This window comes from Athene cunicularia (assembly GCF_003259725.1).
Source record: "Athene cunicularia isolate RWA chromosome 3 unlocalized genomic scaffold, athCun1 chr3_part1, whole genome shotgun sequence".
In the NCBI taxonomy this organism is placed as follows: domain Eukaryota; kingdom Metazoa; phylum Chordata; class Aves; order Strigiformes; family Strigidae; genus Athene; species Athene cunicularia.
The window spans coordinates 61,988,172-62,006,315 of NW_020799097.1; the positions used below are offsets into that span (position 1 = coordinate 61,988,172).

The window sequence follows — 18,144 nt, forward strand, 5'->3', positions numbered from 1 at the left end:
CACTGAATTGAAGGGATTGAATTGATGAATTGATGAATTGCCATCAACCTTAATGGGCAGGATCTTTTCCTAAAAAGTACACCCCAGGCTCTCCAGGACTGTCTAGAACAATACCAGCACATATTAGCAGAAAACACTGCTTTGCCCAGCTTGGGAACTGCCAGATGCCAAGCTGGGCATGTTATCCCAGCACTCAATCCACCTGTAAAAATCATTACAAAGAGTTAGAAAAATTAAACACTTACTTGGTCCAAGACCTATGGAAAATGCAGCAACATAAACAAGCAGGCTGCCCAGTGAGAGCCATTTCAGGACAACAGGAACCTCCCCACTTTCCATGTGAGACCCTGTTGTGCTTTTGCCTCCTGCCAGGGCAGTCCTGTTCAGTTCTTCTGTCCTGGCAACATATGGGCTTTTCTGCACACCAAATGATAATCTTTCTGGCGAAGTCTTGCTAGCAAAGAGGTCCTTGAGACTCCCATTGGTGACACCAGTGAGGTTTCCTGGTTTCTGGAGAAAGAAATCCTCTGGAGATTGGCTTCTACAGACGTTGGTGAAATTCACATGTATGTTACGGTTCACTAAACCCATAGTGATCAGCGACACTGCCATGACAGAAGAGCCAACACACAGAAAAGTTTTACTTCCAACTTGATCCACAAAAACTGTCGCTGGGACTGTGCTGACCACTTTAACCACTCCAACTCCAGTAGAAGCCAAGCTGGCAGCTTCATTGCTCTGGAACCCAACTGACTTCAGAACAGTTGATGCATAAAATAAAATGTTCGGTTGCCCAGTTGTTTGCACAAAAAAGACTAGAGTGAGTCCTACCAACATTCGGGCCCTCATGTTGTTTTTTGAACGAAATAGGTCCAGGAAACTATACTGATGTTCATCTTTCAGAGAAGACTTGATCACTGTAAGTTCTTTAGTAGCATCTGATGTCTCCCGTAGCTTCTCCAGTACTTTTCTTGCAGCTTCATCGTTATTTTTCATTACAAGAAACCGAGGACTTGGAGGAAGGAAATACATGGCAACAGCCTGCAAAGCACCTAATGGAATCACAAGGCCAAACATGTACTTCCAGCCATGAGATACGCTGGCAAGTGCATAATTTGAAATATAGGCAAAGAGAATGCCTATCACAATCATGAGTTCATTTAATGATACGAGGAGGCCTCTTCTGTGCTGTGGGGCAATCTCAGCAATATACACACATGTTGCAATAGATGATAATGATATGGATATACCTATGGCAATCCGTCCCACAATAAGTATCCCATATGATTCATAGGGCAGTAAAATCAGACTCCCCAACACAAGTAGAGAAGATGCAATAATAATAGCAGGTCTCCTTCCAAATTGGTCTATCAGGAATCCACCAGTAAGTGATGCAAATAAGGCCCCAAAAAGCAAGGAACTTACAACGATTTCCTGCTCTTTGCAAGATAGTACTAATATGCTGCTCATCTGAAGAAGAGCTCCAGAGATAAGGCCCAACTCATAACCCATCAGAAGTCCACTTACAGCAGCAACAGCAGAAGATAGAAAAGTAAATGTTCCACAGCCTGAAATAAGAGAAAAAGCACAAAAAATTCTAAGTGTGACTTCTGCAACGTTCTGACAATTAAGAATAACTTTATTTGATATACCAGTCCAAAAAATCTTTTTGTAACTTTCAGGCAAAGCAGTTAGGTGCATACAAAGCAAGCAGCAGTGGTAAAATAAAAAGCTATTTTTGAAAAGAAAAAACTATTTAAATACTTTTTAATTCATATAAAACCCTCTTTAATTTTAATGCTTTTGGGTTCCTTGTCTTCCTGATCAGAAGTCAAAAAGTTTTTAATCACACCCTAAATAATTAAACCTTCTGCCTGAGAATATCTTTGCAGAAGGCAACACTGACAGTACAACCTTTTGTTAAGAAAACAATTTTTGCCTTGAGATGTTCTCAGTGTTTTTCTTGTACTGAACTGAGGAAGTTTTGTCCACCCAACTAGTGTACCATGGGCAAGGAGAGCAGTAATTTCCCCGCCAAATTGCTTCAACCTCGACTTGAATAAGTATCAAGTTATTGCTTCACCTGAGAATGCCATGAAGGTTGCTGGTACCGGTGGTTTTATTTTGCCAAATGGAAATTTATCCACTGAGCACCAGGCTGCTCCAGATAGCTAGGAAAACCAATCTTTGAGGTACAAATTCATGAACTTTCTGGGCTTTGTTCATCACTAATCTCAGATCGGGATCAAATATTTTGCATAGTTTATGACAGCCACAATGTCAGGAATAAAAAACAGATGGTGAAAACATAAACCAAATGGAGATTATATGCCTTTGAGTGCTCACTTTAAAACAAACTCATTTTATACAACCGTGATTCATTGTTTATTGTTACAAGATAGATTTGATTGATCCTATTCTGCTAACTGTGAAGCCTTTTGCACCCTAAACCTTGAGGAATATATCAGTTTGTTATTGTTGGTCTTGTTCTTTCTCCCAGCATGATTTTCCTCTCATCATGTTGTTGGCTGCCACACAACTAGGAAAAAGAGTAAATTGACTTCTGATTTTCCAGCTAGTGAAAGAGATAGGACGTGTCTGAGGAGAGGTAGCTTTTGCAGCATAACACAGTCTGTATTTCAGTTAATTCTCCTGGCACAAGTACCTTCCAGCTTGGCTGGAAAGTGGTATATGGTCTAATTGAAAATGATACATAGACTTTGTTTATTTTTAGCTTATTTTTCTAAGGCATTAAGGCTCTTTGATCACGCTGGCTGCCTGGAGTTCATTGCAAATAACTTTTGAGCACATTAGTAAGGATCAGTCCCATTTGACAGAGAATATTACTTTACTAAAGCAAATCATGAAAAGAGGGGAGGAGGACAGACCTAGCAGTATGTCTGCACTACTAAAATAAACAGTGCCAGAGCTGGACCTTGGCACATGGCCACATATCCTACTAAATTGCTGGCATGGTCCCTGGCATGGTTGTGCCCCAATCCACTGCACACTCCCCTAACAATTCCTGGAGGCAGCTTGGCTCATGGTCTGAGCCTGCCATCAGGCCCTGCAGCCGCTCCACTGGAGGCCGAGTTCTTTTGGAGGATAGCAGAGTATAACTGTATGAATATAAGCTGTGCCTCCAGTGTCGGGGGATATGTAAGCCCATTAAGGCTATTAAGATAAGTATCACCTATCCACTCTCCTACTTGGCTTTCAGTTCACTCCATTTGAGCCAAGCGGCAGCAGCCCTGAGCTACTGAGTGCACTCAGCACTCCTCAGCCTGCTCTGCCTCTGGGCTCGGGTGGCTGGCAAACCAGAGATAGACAAGGGGTGGGTGAAAAACGCATGGTTTTGTTATGATGGGCCATAAGGGCATGGGGGAAATGGGAGTACTGTGAAAAGTCTTTCAGAAGGTGGGGTTGGATGGTAAATTTATTGTGATGGAGGTGGAACAGCTTGAGGGAAATGTCAGAAACAAATTTGCGAAATGTTCTGGCAATGGAACAATTTATTTTTTTATATTATTGTTGTCCATGTCTGTATTATGTCTAAAGCTTTTTCTTCTTTTATGTCCAGAGTATCTGAGATCATTGCACTTATTTTAAACATAGGTTAGTGTGTGGGTTAGGGTAAGGATGTGCTGTACATCCTTCACGCTCTGAACAGCACTTCAGTGGAGGTACTACTGACTCCAGTTAAGCTGCTTTCTGCTACATGTGTTCCATCCTCCAATGCATGCATGCAATATATGTTTTATCATAGCAAAACCTAATTTCTCCCTCCCCTTTATAATTTCAACTTGTCTGCTTAAGTATAGATCTGGAAAATAGACATAGATTCCAATGAATCCTGGCTGGAAATCAGGGCTGATAACAACACAGTGCTGTGCTGAATGAATGAGATTGGGTATCAGAAGCTACACTGCTAATTTGATGACAGAGCTCTGCCCAAACTGCTGCTCAACGCTGACATTTGTGCTTTCTTGGCTATCTCTGTATTTTATGTCATTGGGCCACATAGATTTAACCTAAGATTTTGCCTTCATTTATATATTCTGAATCCAAAAGAGACCATGGTGGTCATCTAGTCTGACACCCATGAACAGCCCAACATAACCCTTCAGACATGTTTAAATAACATTTTACTTGAACTAGGCCATTTAAAATATTTAGCTTTGATTTAAAAATTGTTAGTAGTTGAAAGACGATGACTAAGCCATAAATTGTCCCAATGCTTAATTGCTTTCACTGTAAATAATCTGTAAATTATTTCTAGACTTAATTTCTGCAACTTCAGCTTCCAGCCATCAGATACCATTCTCTATTTGCTTGCATTTAGCTGTGTTCACTAACCTGTCATTGATCCATCCCACAGATCTCTCCTTGATAAGCTACTTAACCTATGAGGCTTTACAAGTTTACCAGTCCCTTAATTATTCAAAGCCCTGTTCTCTGGACATTATTCAGATGCTCAACTTTCTCCATAAGTTATGAGCTCGACCCAGTGCTTCTGAAGTGGTTGCCCAGTGCCAGATAGGGACTTGACATAATCATCCCACTCCTGGTGGACATCTCCCCCTCTACTCATCTAAGGATTGTCACAGAGGCATAAAAGACTCATCTTCTGCTGGTTATCCTCCAAGATAACCAACTTCTTTTCTAACTGGGTTCTTTCCGAGGCACTGCCTTTCCTTTAAATATGGTCTATCTTCTTGCATCCTAGCTAGGAATGCAAACTTTACATTTGTCTGCATTAAAATATTTAGAATGGGTTCGACTTGTCTAACTGTGAGAAATCTACAACATTTCCAGAGTTTGCCTGTAACTACTTGTGAAAAATAGGCACTTCTATATGTGTGAAGTAGGTCAGATGCCTATTTCTCTCCATTGCCTATAAAAGGAATCTGTGTGGCTTGCTCAGATGCAGATGTCTAAAGTTAGCCAAGAGGAACCCCAGACAGCACATTCACTTGCAGTCAGCAGGCCAAGACATCCAAATTCCATATTCCATTTACTAATCACCCATCACCTTTATCACCCACAAATAATCTGTTATTATCTTCTTCCAGGGAGTTGAGAAAAAATGTTAAGTAACAGAGTGACAAAAGTTGAGTTTAAACTCAACTACACACAGGGCAGTATGGGCAGAGTATCCTACTGATACTCTGAGGTCTGTGTCCTGCATGGCTTTTAATTCTTTAAATGTGTGACTGTCAGATTTTTATGGTTCCAGTTTCTGATTCAAAATGACAGTACCAAGCCAAATATCTTGACGGAGTCCATCATCAGCACTGTTCTTTACAATCTGGACTGTGCTCTCCTCAGTCTGTGGTCCTCAGATCAGAGCAACCAAGGTGATTATTTGTTTTTAACCTGAGAAGCTGTACAAGCTGGGTGTGGAGCTTGGACACCTGGGAAGTTGCTAGGGAAGCACTCAAGCCCATATATTTCTTGTTTCCCCAAGTGCAGCAGCTTGACCAATGTCTTACTGTTTCCTTGGTTTTTTTTTACTTGTTCATGTGTCCAGTGACACATGCCCATGGACATACAGAAATAGTGGAGGGCTGTAACTAAAACAGGCTCCTGAATGTAAAACAGATTCTGATGTGATGCAGAGGGAGATGCATTGTCTTTCTGCATTAGCAACAAAAAAATCCAGCAGTTAACTCAGTGTCTCTTGTCCCTCACAAGCACTATTCTGGTAGGAAACATCCTGATATCACTATGAGGTTTTGTTGTAACTGGTGTACCTAAGATTTGCCTGCTTAGAACTGCCTGCTGACATAAACCTTGAAATCTCTGCTCAGTTTTCCTTCGTGGTCTTTCTCCAGACAAAATTCCCCCTGACTTCAGCATATGTTTTGCTTTAACATTTCCAGATAAAGCATGTTGTAGTAGTTGTACTCACAATCCTTTTAAGTGTCACTTTTAATGACGTTGCTGGCAGTTCTTAGGCATTCCTTTTTTTAAAAAAAAAAGCTTCTTAAAATGGATATTCCTCCTTTTATGAGATGCCTACAAAATACATGGCAGTGTACAGCCCAGGGGAATAACATATTTTAATGATGGCTTCCAGAAAAATTCTCCTGCCTGCAACAAACAGTATGGCTAACGAGTGTGTGGCTGGTACGTAACAAGTGATTGGAAAGTCTGTTCTCCAGTTTCCCCATGTAAACAAAATGGTTTCTCACAACTGTTACTCAGGTCAAAAGCAGCACTACTTGCCAAACAAACTTATGTTTAAGAACATTTGCTGGAGATGTTTGCCCTTGGTTCCTGAAAAGGAGACCAAGCACAGTTGTAGTATAGCACAGTGTACTGCTGATGAGACTGGATGGGGCCAAGTAGTAAGGATGTGCCCCTTTACCTATTTTCAAGCACTTATTTGAGAAAATACATTCCTTCCAAAGGCAAAATAAATATTTGGTCTGTGCATGTATTTTATGGGTATTACAGATAAATGATCTGTGCCAGGGAAGACCTGCAAGCAGGCTAAGCTGGGGAACACCACTCTTCCCCCGCTTTATGTGCAGGAGAGCTGTGGGAAAGGCATCTGGGAGCCCTTTCCAGCTCATCTTGGCAAAACCACACTCCACGTTAGTCCAGACACTGAGATTTCTGTGATGTAGTTTTTCTTTCCTTTCTCCCAAGAGAACATGCAGTGTGCATACAGAAAACTAGTGGGATGGAGTGTAGGGGGAGACGTGACCTGTGCAACTACAACTATTTTGACAGGCGGGGACTTGACAGTCTCTTCCAACATGGTGCTTTCTTATGTTGACTTTGATTTAACCTGAGGTGAGAAATGTCTCAATTTGTGAGGGAAAGTATTTTTTCTGGAAGGTCAAATATCTGTTCTTCAAATCCTTGGGGATTCTTTGATCTATTTAGACATTTGGAAGATGAAATCAAGCTCTGTAAACCCTTGGTTAACAAGCACAGGTTAGAAAATCATGATGAGTTGAGTGCATTGCATAGATATGAATCCACAGCATAGAATCTCCCTTTCTCAATAGAACAAGGTATCTACTTTTGTCCATGATAAATATTAAAACTACAGCATCTGTATCTGAAAAATTTAAGCTATCTTTAATACCATATTTCCTCTCTGAGTGCTGTCTGACATACAAAGCATTTGCCTTTACAGGGAAATAGTGTTTAAAATTCCCCAAATTGTCTTCAGAGGAGCATTTAGCTAAGTTGTGTAGCTTGTGGATCACATAGTTTTGTAGGATAAATATTTAATGGCATGTGTTGGGAATTGTTGTATAATTAAATCATTGTTTTCCTTCTTGTAAAAGGTGATTATCCCATTTTCATGTCATCATGATCTTTGCTGCACTGTCACAGTCACTTTTGCTGTCTCAATGAGTTGTCTGGCTGTTTGGTGTAAAGAGATATATGTTACCCTGTTGATCTATTCTAACACCTGAGGTTTCTTTATATCCAGTAGCTGCTCAGTGGGTTCATTTCTCCTGTTAGCTAGGATACATCTGATCTAACTGTCCGTCTAGAAGTCTGGCATGGAATCTAAATGGTTACCCAACAAGACCCTATGGGATGAAACAAATGGTGGCAAAGTTATGTTGCAAGCAGAGCTGGAAAATCTCAGCAAAAATTAAATTTACCCAAAAATAGTCAGGGCCATGTGGAAACATGACCATTTGACAAATGCTACTCATCCCACCCAGGTGTAAAAGTCAAAACCAAGACAAATATTTTTTAAATTGAACTAAAAAGGCAGAAGGAAGATAATGTATTGCACATTTTCACACATCTAAATTCCTGTGATTGTGGGAAGTATTGTATTCCTTGTACAGCGTAAGCCTGATGAATGCATTGTGCGAGTAATATTCGAATATCACAAAGAAAAGATTCCTGGCACTGATGGAAAGACAAGGTACTCAGTTCCTGGACAGATCCACCCTGGACATCTCTCCATCTCTGTTAGCGCTCAGCTGTTTATTTTCATTATGTCAACAGGCAGCCTGGACCTTCATTACATTAAATGAGATTTGGGTTTTGTTTTGTTATTTTCCAGTAAGAATCATCAAGTCTTTTTAATTCCTAGCTAGGTAATTATAAATTCCTCAGGTTAGTGCTTTAATTTCTCAGGGTAAGACCAAGCGTGTAGTTTGCACGTACTCTTCCAACTGTAGCCCTTGTGCTGCAATAACTTTGCTGTCTGTTTATTGTAACTGCTGTGCTTCCCTTTGATAACGCTATCCTATAACCATCTGCATTGCTCCCCCCATACCTTAAGGTAATGTTAAATATATCTGCACACCGACTGGCTTTCTGTTCTTGATTAACCTCTGCTTTCAGGTATCCTTAGATGTTACTGGACTGATCACTATTGCACTCCAACAAGGCATCTGTGCCTGTGGTATCTGAACATTCATGGGTTAGCAGTTAATCCATTTTAAGTGAACAAAACCTGCTTAAAACATAGTCTTACAACCGTGCTTTCCTGTTTGGGTACAGTGGTCTTGTGGGTGAGAAAAGTCATGATTGTGGGTCATTTTCCCCTTGATCTTATCATCAGTGAAAGAAAGTCAAGATGCAAAACCACACTGTAACTTAGAAAAACTGGCTGGGTAGGACAGCAAAGGTGAAGAACTAAAAAATTCTGCTTCGGTGCTCAAAAATCTTTTGCAGAAGAAATTCTACAGTTGATTTTTTCAAAGCGTCAGCACAGAAACTCTGCTTCTTCCTGAAATTCTAGGGGAGAAAAGACAGGAGGGAGTCCCCGTCCCCTGACCCCGTCCCTTCCCCCTGCGTGATCAGGTGTAATGCTGCCTGGCCTCCCTCAACCTCAGTGAAAAGGACTCAGTTGCTCCTGAGCATGCAAGGACTGGAGCACTGTTCTTATCTTAGACGACAGAGGCTTCTCTGATTTTTCAGGTGACTGATCTTCATAAAGGAAAAGGATTTACACAACAGATAGCACAGGCAGGAACAGCAGGACCGAGGTCTTTTGGGAAAAGTATCACATAAGCCTTCATTCAAAATTCAAGACAGCATTTCCCTTCCTTACTCACATTTTCCCCTCTTGTACTTTTAGAAATCAAGACAGTGTGCCCTGGGAGTCCGTTGGCTTGGCAGGGCTGTTTTCCCCGAGCCCCAAGCATTAGCTAAGCGGGCACGCTGCTGCTGGCTAGGAGCTGGCATTCGGCTCCTGCCACTTTACCTGCTGCCGCCGGGAGCTTGCGGAGGTGGTGGCGGCTGCTGCGGTGGCTGCCCCGGCCGCTCTCCTCATCCTCCCCTGCTCTCATCGTCGGGCTCTGCTGGCTGAGGTCCTCTGTGCTCTGCCCAGGTACCATTGCCACCCCCTTTGCACCTTGGGACAGGGGCACTTCACAGGGCAGTGGTCCTTCCCCGGCCGCCGAGGACGGCGCAGGTTATTTTCCTCATGGCAACAAGTTGCTGGAGCTGCCTGAAACCAAATGCAAACCACAAAGTGGTTTGTGAACAACTTTGTTGCTATTTCAGAAGGCTTTGCCCTTTGCAGTGACACAGGCTGTTGCTATTCTTGGGAGCCTATTGCAGGCGAGGGGAGGGCCGTCTGTCGGAAGTATTGCTTTTGCCGTTTAACAAATAGTTGGAGACATCAGACATCCACACACAGCTCGATGCACATTCCTTACCCATTAGCTTAAAGGGTCTCTCTCGCTCTCCCCCTCTCTCTCTCTTCCTCCTCTCTGGTGTTCATATACCCAGATTTTTAATAGAAAAGTCACACTAAAGGGGAGGCTTTGAAATGTTTGCTGTGTCAGCTAAAGTTAGGGCAACGAGCACACACACGTGGCATTGCTTCATTCTTGTAAATTGTGAGAAAGTTGTGGTGAGAAATAGTCGAGAGGAAAAAAAGCCATGGCAGCCCTTTGCAGTCTGCAATGGTAAGATTCAGGATTTTTTGTGGCACAGATTCACGTGCTATTCTACAAGCAAATAAAAGGCAAGCCACCCTCTCTCCCATGACAATTATTTGTGGGAAAACTGAGACTGTCACAGCTGAGAGCTTCTGGGAGTCACTCCATCCCTAGTAGCTTCGGTGGAAGCAGTGTCCAGAGGCTTGGACTGCAGCAGCAGGGAAAGCTACAGGGGGTGCAGGCAAGCTGCCTGCAGGGGCTGCCTGCCCCGTCCTGCTGTGGTCCTGGTCCAGGTCCTGGTGCAGGAGCCTCCGAGTGCTCTCAGCAGACCCACTGGCCTCAGTGAGGCAAGTTGTCCAAGCTGTCCCCAGTGGGAATTGCTGTTGTATAATCTGGCAGTGTTGCAGGCTTCTTGTTTGTGCTCTTTTTCATTACTTGCTGTTTTGTCTTGGTTGTTTGTGTTTTAACGCACTAACTCCTGCAGATATTGTAGGAGAGAAGGCAGAGGTGGAAAGTTGGTAGCTTTTGCAACACTTTCAGGAAGGAGAATTCCTAAATATTTTTTTTCCTGAAGTAGTGCAGGCATGATGCACCCTTTATCAGTGTCTGCTTAACAAGAAAATTTGACAAAAGACACTGTAACTGCCCCGTCTGACAGCTGCCTCACTGTCAGCTTCAGAAGCTGGAGCTCCAGGGGCACTGATTCCAGCAGGGAGTTTGGTTTTGGCAGTGGCTTTGGTGTGGGGTTAAGTCAGCCTAGCTCTGCTCTCATGTGTAACATATTTTCCATGTAAAATGTCCACCTGTCAGGCGGTACAGAACAATAACAATTTGTTGCCACTTCCCAAGAGGTGGTGTTTCCTTATGGGGTATATGCAAAAAGTAATGTCAACTTTTATAAAAATTATTCTGACGTTTTGGTGAAAAATGAGAGGCTGTTTAAGCTGTGGAAGGAGAGGAAATCTTCTCAAAGATTTAACTCACCTGTGACAAGATTCCTCTGTTATAATGTTGTGTGTAAGCGACCTCCTCTAACAGCCCACACCTCATATAACCTACAGCTCTCTTCAAGGGCCTTCCTGCTCTCTGTAAACTCAGCTAACTCCATAACTACACACTTGTTCCCACCTCCCAAATGTCTTTATATTTAATGATCATGGAAAAGTCAGAAAGCTGCTGAGACACCTGCGGCAGTTCATCATGTGTGGCTCTGGAAGATGCTCTGGGGTTCATTCCTCCTGCTCAGACCTGACCTCAAGGCAGTGACACCACTGCCTGCTGAGGAGCCGAGAGAAAAACAGAGTTCAGTTCAGTCTTCAGCTGAATGAATGGCTGGTTGAGCTTCACAGAGAATTGATGAGAGGCTCTCCAGGCTCGCAGTGAGGTCTGGCAGAAAGGGGGAATGTTTTTAAGGGGGAATGTCCAGTGGGAAGTGAAGCATCCTGAACAGCCTGAACTGATGATGGACTCCCTCCATCTCATGCTCTCTTTGCACCAGGGTTATTCAGATATTCACAACCATTAAGTTTGTACATGTGGAATTACAGAAGATTACACATAGAAAATCTGTCCCATCTTTAAGTAATCAGATATGCAAGAATTGACTACTTAAATTTACTATTTGCTTTTGCCATCCAGCTGACACGAGGCAGCTTTGTTGAAATAGGGACTGCTGTGTGAAATTATCAACAAGTTTGCAGGACAGCATTGGTGGGACTGGAAGTATCCATCACTCCATCTTACATTTGTGAAGAACTTTTTCAACCTTTCTTCATCCCCTCATTTCCCCAGTTCCACCCAAAACTGATTCTGCAAATCTCCATGGAGAGAGCCTAGGCAGATGTCTCCACTCCTGTCTCACTTGTAAAATGTCCTTCTTCCACCTGTGAGCTGAATCAAACTCACTAGCTATAGGATATTACTAATTTTGATGGAAGTAAGAGTTGTAATGCAACTGTAGCCCTTTCTGTTCAAAAACTCTCCTCTAAATGCAGTCCTCTAACTAAATATACTGATGATATATAGCTGCTGTCACCCATATACTTTGAGAGAACTTAAAAGCTTGTCAGGAACTGCACCTTCCTCTGAACAAGAGGCATACTACCCTCAGGAGCAAGTAATAAAAAGAAAAGGCTGCTTTTCATCGAGATCCCAAATCCTGTGATGAACAGATTTTAAGTGATAAATGTTAAGCAAATACAACAGTGAATTTAATTCTTTTTTTAATAGGGAAAAAAAAAATAATTTTAGACAATCAGTGGGATTTCTTTTGGCTGTCTTTAAACCTGAAGTTCAGTGCTACCTACATTCCCCTCAGAAGCCAGATCCTAGACTGATTTTTAAATGTTTACCTACTGTTTACTCAGAAATCCAGCAGACTAATCTTCTCCTGAAAATAAAGGCCAAATAGCCCATTTTTCCTCCCTAGTTCTGCCTTTATTTCATGGTATCTATGCCAGCTCCAACAAAGCAGTGGCTTAACTTTGCCCCCTGTGGTAACCTCAGGAGGTACCTAGCTTTCATGGATGGTAAAGCAGCCAGTACACAGCACAAACTGTAATGGCCAGACAAAAAGTGAAGGAAGACATCATTCATTATTCTGAGGACTTGTGTTTGGGCTGTCTGGAGGGCAGTGCATCCTTGACATGCTGAGCTGCAGGTGCTGCAGCTGTACCAGGGAGCATCCCAGGCTTCAACCTGCTCCCTAAGTTACACTCCATGCCAAAACCACTGTATCAGTCAGGGTGATAAGGTCTTAGGAAAAACCGTTCCAAATAAGTGGAAATATGAAATATTTTATCCTGAGATCTGCTGCTTGGCATGGCATTGGTATAAGAGGTGTTTTGTGGCATCATCGGTTAGCCAGCTGATAGTGAAAAGCCAAAGCTTAGGAGGTGTGCTAATCAGTTTTCACAATTGTGGCTGAAAAGCTGAGGCATCAATGTTGTTGGTGTAAAGTGGCATTTCAGAAAAGGAAGGAACTGGAAAAAGGCTGGTTCCAGCCAATGAAAGCAAACTGGGGGAAAGCAAACAGCCTGTGCCAGTTCTGCAGCCAAGGCAATTGTAAAGGGATCTCATGAAACGCAGCAACTGTGAAACTCCTGGTGGTGGCCACAGGGTGCTGGTCGCACATGCCTGTACCCCTCTGTTTCCCAGCAGAAATAAACAGGCAAGGAAACAAGCAAAACTCCAGTACAACAGACATGAACAGGATAAGGAGGGAGAAGAGGGAGTGCGATTTGCTACTTTACAATTCTCTGTTCTTTTCTTGTTACTGCCTTGCCTGTGTATGCTGTTAACAACCTCCTGGCTTGTGCTGAGCACCCCAGAGTGAGGGGTGTGTCAGTCAGAGCAGGGGCAGGGGGGCTGCCAGAGGCTTTGCAAGGTGGAAAAAGATTGCACCCACTCTGCCCCACTCACTACTGCCTGGGAAGGGAGTCCTGCTGAAACCGGGCGGTGGGGAGAAATGTTCCAGAAGGCAAAAAATCCCAAATGGCAGGATAGGCAAACAACTTAATGACGCTCCAAAGACCACGAGCCTCAGCTCCACAACTGTGCTGTTCGAGGCTGAGTCATGCGCCTTAGGAGAAGGAAGAGTGGAAAAGATAAAAAGCCAAAAGCAGGAGAGGGTCAGGAGACAAGCCAGGGGTATGAGTGTAACACTGTCATGAGATTCCCTTGCCAGTTTTGTCCATGTGCAGTTGGCAAGAAACAGTATTTTCTGATAGTTTCTAATATTTTCTCAATTCCTTGCTTTTAAAACTGACCAAAGAGTTTAGAATTAGAGGCATGATTAGGCTAGAAAAAGAAAATAAGATATTCATATTAAATTGCTGAATAATCTGCCTGCAAAATCTGTGAGGATAAAGTGGGCATTCTCTCTAAAATCTCTGGTCTTGATTTGTATTTGCCTGCATTTCCAGTGATCTAATATCTCAAATTTATGACTGTGGAGAGACAGGGAAGTTGGCATTAAGACAATAAGAATGAATTGAGAGCTGAAGGGCTTTCTGAATCGGTTTTCTTAGGCCATTTCTATCAGAGTTGAAGTACAGGTCATCTTATTTCCCTGTAGATTTTGACTTTCAGAAATAAGATAGTGGAATTCTCCCAATTAATTTATTCTAAAATATGGAAATAAAGCTTTTCAGCAAGACTATGGAGAGGATTTTCTTGACATATCAGCTGAAGTCATGTTGCCTACATCTGTGATTGCTGAGCTTTGCTCTCAGAACTAATAGTTCACCATTTGCAGAAGAGGTTCATAAGATAACCAGCATGTGACAACATGAGGGAGCCTGCGTGGATGAGAGAAGGAGCGACATGGAGGGAAAATAAAGAAATGGAGCAGAAGTCCCAAGAAAAACATACCATTTATTCCAGAAAAAAAAAAAAAAAAAACAAAAAACTATCAATCTAAAAAAGCACAAGTAGCCTTTTCCATTAGTGTTGACACACTGACACCACACACAAGGGGGGAAACGTGCCAAAATTCCAATCACAGAGCCATGAAATCTAGATAAAAAGATAGAGAGAGCTATCGCAAAAAAGTTAAATGATCCGTCCTTGAGGAACTGTGACTATAGAGGATAACTGTTATTACTGTTGTGCAGCAAACGAATTGTAATTTAGGAGTCAGCTTTGCAAAGATGCTTTTTATAAATGCAAGATAAATTTTATAAATGCAATATTTAGGCTATGCCATTCCTGTCTTTTTGCAAATGAATAAACTTTAAATACATCAGTAAATGGATAATACTAAGTAAATAAATAATATAGTCTGATGTCATATAGCAAATCCATGGCAGAACTGAGAACACAAGTTTCTTCATTCTGCATCCTGTGGTTTCTTGCTAAGTCATTCCATTTGCGTTCTGTTCTTACTCTTTGTGAGGCACTGATTTATACCAATGTATTTTTATCTGACTTTTAAAAAGTCTTTTAGAAAAGTTCTTGACCTCTTTTGATAGAACAAATAATGATACAGTCCAGAGCTCATCACACTTCACAACTCCCTCCAGGGTCTGAAAAACACCTGCTGATTCACTGCACAACTATTTATTCCTGCTGTTCTTCTGTTAGCATCTCCTTTAAAAGCACAATGTGGTCAGGGTCAGCAACTTTAAGTTATGTTTTGGCAAAAACTTAAACTGAAGGTAAGAATTGGAATTTGGAAAGTACAATAAAAAAAGGATTGAGCTGAGAAAACAAAACCTCAATTTTACTTCAGGTTTCTACTTTCATGGTACTGTAGCTTTTCCATCAAATAAAAGGAAAGATCTTCTAGGTTCTGAGTAACCTGAAGGGCCACTTGTAATAGTTACTGAATAACATGGCTGTGACTTGCCATCACACACAGTTCTTTCCTGTTTGCTTCAGATATTTCACATGAACCTTTTTTTTTTAACAAGCCGTAGAAACAGCAGTCCCATACATTTGAAAGAAAGTTGTCCATCTGATATAAAATTGGGAGGCAGTAATAAATGAATGTCAGAAAGTGTAGTAAAAATGCCCGTACAAATTTTATCCATGTAATTATCTTGTGGGAAGTGGTAAATTAGTTTCTCTACTCAGGCTGAAATTTTGATGGGCTTGATCTCTTTCTTACCTTCTTTTGATATAACTTTCTGGAAACAGTGGAGGAAACCCAGTATGAAACAATACGAGGTGTATCAGAGCTACATTTCAAAAGTCTTTATTAGTATCCAGGACACTGCAATGTGTGATTGGAATAATTACAACCAGCTACTTCACTGTCAGAGGATCAATTCAGAGGAAGAGTCTCAGAAAGATGGAGAGGGGGGTACAGTGAGGATGAGGCCCTGATTTCTCGTTTTGCTTCCACCATAAGTGCACTGTCACCTGCATGTTGCAGCGCTTGCCAGTGCACAGTCCTAGGACAAGGGCTGGGCCTGGAGCAGCCAGTTAGTAATGTCACCCACTGCCTGAAATCAGGCAATTTTTAGGAATTTCCAAACAAGGTGCCAAAAATGGAAGCCCTTTAAATCACTATGCAGTGGAAAAAGGGTTTTGCTCTTTCCTTGTGTGATGAATTGTTAAAAATGTGTATGCTGAAATTCCCTTTGCCTGTTCCAATTAAGGAGAAGGATGTACATTGCTAAGGAAAATGTGAGCTGCTGAAATATATTTTCTTTTATTGCTGGGAAACATTGTATGCCGCATGGAATATGTCAGTCATACAGGAAATGCAGTCATTTTCATGATTTTAATTATTTCCACTGAGAAAGTGTTTTGTTTTCTCCTGAAAATCTTGTGGTTGCAAAAATAAACAACTAAATGTCATTAATGCTGTGCTTTGACTTCTTGCTGGTTTTTGACCACAGTTGGCAACCTGAAAGGAGGTTTACATGCATTCATTAGTACCAAATGTCTGGGTAAAGCTTTCCAAAGTTGATCAAAATTTTCAAATTGTTGAAGGCAAGCAGGTAACGAAATCAGCCTCCAATACACCAGTCATTTGGTGTTCACCCAGACATTCTGACTGAAGAAATAAGCAGCATACAATCCTGAGATGTGATGAAAGTTTTAACTCATCTGTTCACCAGAATGCTCCTCACCTGGGTTCATTAACAAGTACAAAGACAGTCTTCAATAGGCAGCATACATCCAAAGGCGTCCAGGGGATATTTGGTTTGAGACCATCATTTCCCTTCGCAGCAGGAGACACTGAAAGCTCAGGAAGGTGGAATGACAAGTCTTGATACCACCCAGGACAACATAGAAGAGGTTGTTTGGAAGAAACAGGGTTTCTGTGCCAGAATCCTTCCCTGCCTCTGTACTCACCAAAATCCCATCCTTTGGAATACAGGTAGGGGAAATATTACGCTGGCAGCACTTCAACAGTGAGATGCCAGTAAGCTTTCCTTCCCCACTGCATTAGCCCCATGGGCCAGGTATGCATTTTTCTGGCAGAGACACCGATGAGGAAACTAAAAAAAAAAAAAAAAAAAAAAAAAAAAAAAAGAAAAAAAAAAAAGATGGTTTCTCCTAGTCACTATGAGGAGGGAGTGAAATGCATTTGGCCAACAGCTCTCCAGCTCCTCACACTGTCAGATGTAGCTCCCAAAGGCAGGCTGTGCCTGTGTGGGTAGTAGTTGCTTTGTTATCCAACAGGGATTGTTTTTGTGTGCCCGTGTGGGACCCTGAGGACCCCCTCAGGGAGGACACCTTTGTGGGGCCATGGCATCAGAGCAGATCCCTGACATGCACCCTCCAAAAGCACTTGGTGCTGGTTACATCCCACTGCAGTTCCGGGGCTGTCATTTGCTCTTCAGTCACTCGTGGTTTTATTTGCTTTTTTAAAAGCCCAAGATACATATCACCTCTGACAAAACTGGTTTAGTGATCTCCAGAGTAGAAGCAAAACCTCCCCTGTAATTTTCTGTTTAGTTTACCAGCATGATTTTTACAAAGGACTTCCCCAAGCCACTGAGGACTCCAGCAGCCTGGGGGCTGATGCTGCCTCCCTCCCCACTGCTGACACAGGAGGACACAGCCTTGCAAGAAGGCAGCTGCAGCCCATCACCAAGATCCCTGCCATCCCAGCGTGACTGCTTGGCTGAGTTACGTCTGTGAAACAAGAGAACTTAGCATCAGGACTTGGACGTTTCTGAAGACTGCAGAATTCCTGGTGCACTCATTTGGCTTCTCCATGGCGTGGGCTGCCAGCCTATGAGCAACTCCATTCAGCAGACACCCTCCTCCCTCCCTTCTCATTCAGATTCAGACTCCATGCTGTTCAGTTTGGCTTAAGCCTCTCTATTTCAGACTAATCGCTGAAGCATTAGTTTAAATCACACTGATGAAATAGGCATTGGCAAAGGCCAAGGGGCTGTCAGTGGTGCAGCATGTGCTGTGTGGGAGACACAGTGCCCTGAAGAGCCACTGTACTGCCTCTGAGAAGGAATGCCCCCAAGGAAGGGATGAGATTGGGTTCACAGCAAACAGGGTGTACACAATGCTTTAGCCTTCCAGTACATCTTCTAACTTCACCAAGCCCTGTCAAAGAAGCATGGACAAAGCTGTAACTACAAAAATTTTGGAGTTAGCTGTCATAAAGTTCAGCTCTTGGTAAGGACTTTCCTACTGTGGACATAGCACACAAGAAAGCTTTTTGTGCATGTGGAGTCAATAGGCAGGAGTTACTGACTTGGCTGAAGCTTATTTTCATACAACAAAAAGTAATCAGAAACTCCAGAGCAGCACTAGGCTGGCTGCTTAGTTGCAGCTACTTTTATGAGAGAAAGGG

General features: G+C 42.4%; 1 protein-coding gene across 1 annotated transcript in view; it reads right to left on the reverse strand.

The window, feature by feature from the left end:
- Positions 1 to 9,489, reverse strand: part of SLC2A12 (solute carrier family 2 member 12) — a 30,015-nt gene extending 20,526 nt beyond the window's left edge. The window contains exons 1-2 of the mRNA XM_026845315.1: positions 9,194 to 9,489; positions 246 to 1,568 (exon numbers count right to left, since the gene is read on the reverse strand). Coding sequence (XP_026701116.1) covers positions 246 to 1,568; positions 9,194 to 9,326 — 1,456 coding nt within the window. The 5' untranslated portion in view covers positions 9,327 to 9,489. The remainder of the gene's footprint in view (positions 1 to 245; positions 1,569 to 9,193) is intronic.
- Between the last annotated feature and the right edge of the window lie 8,655 nt (positions 9,490 to 18,144).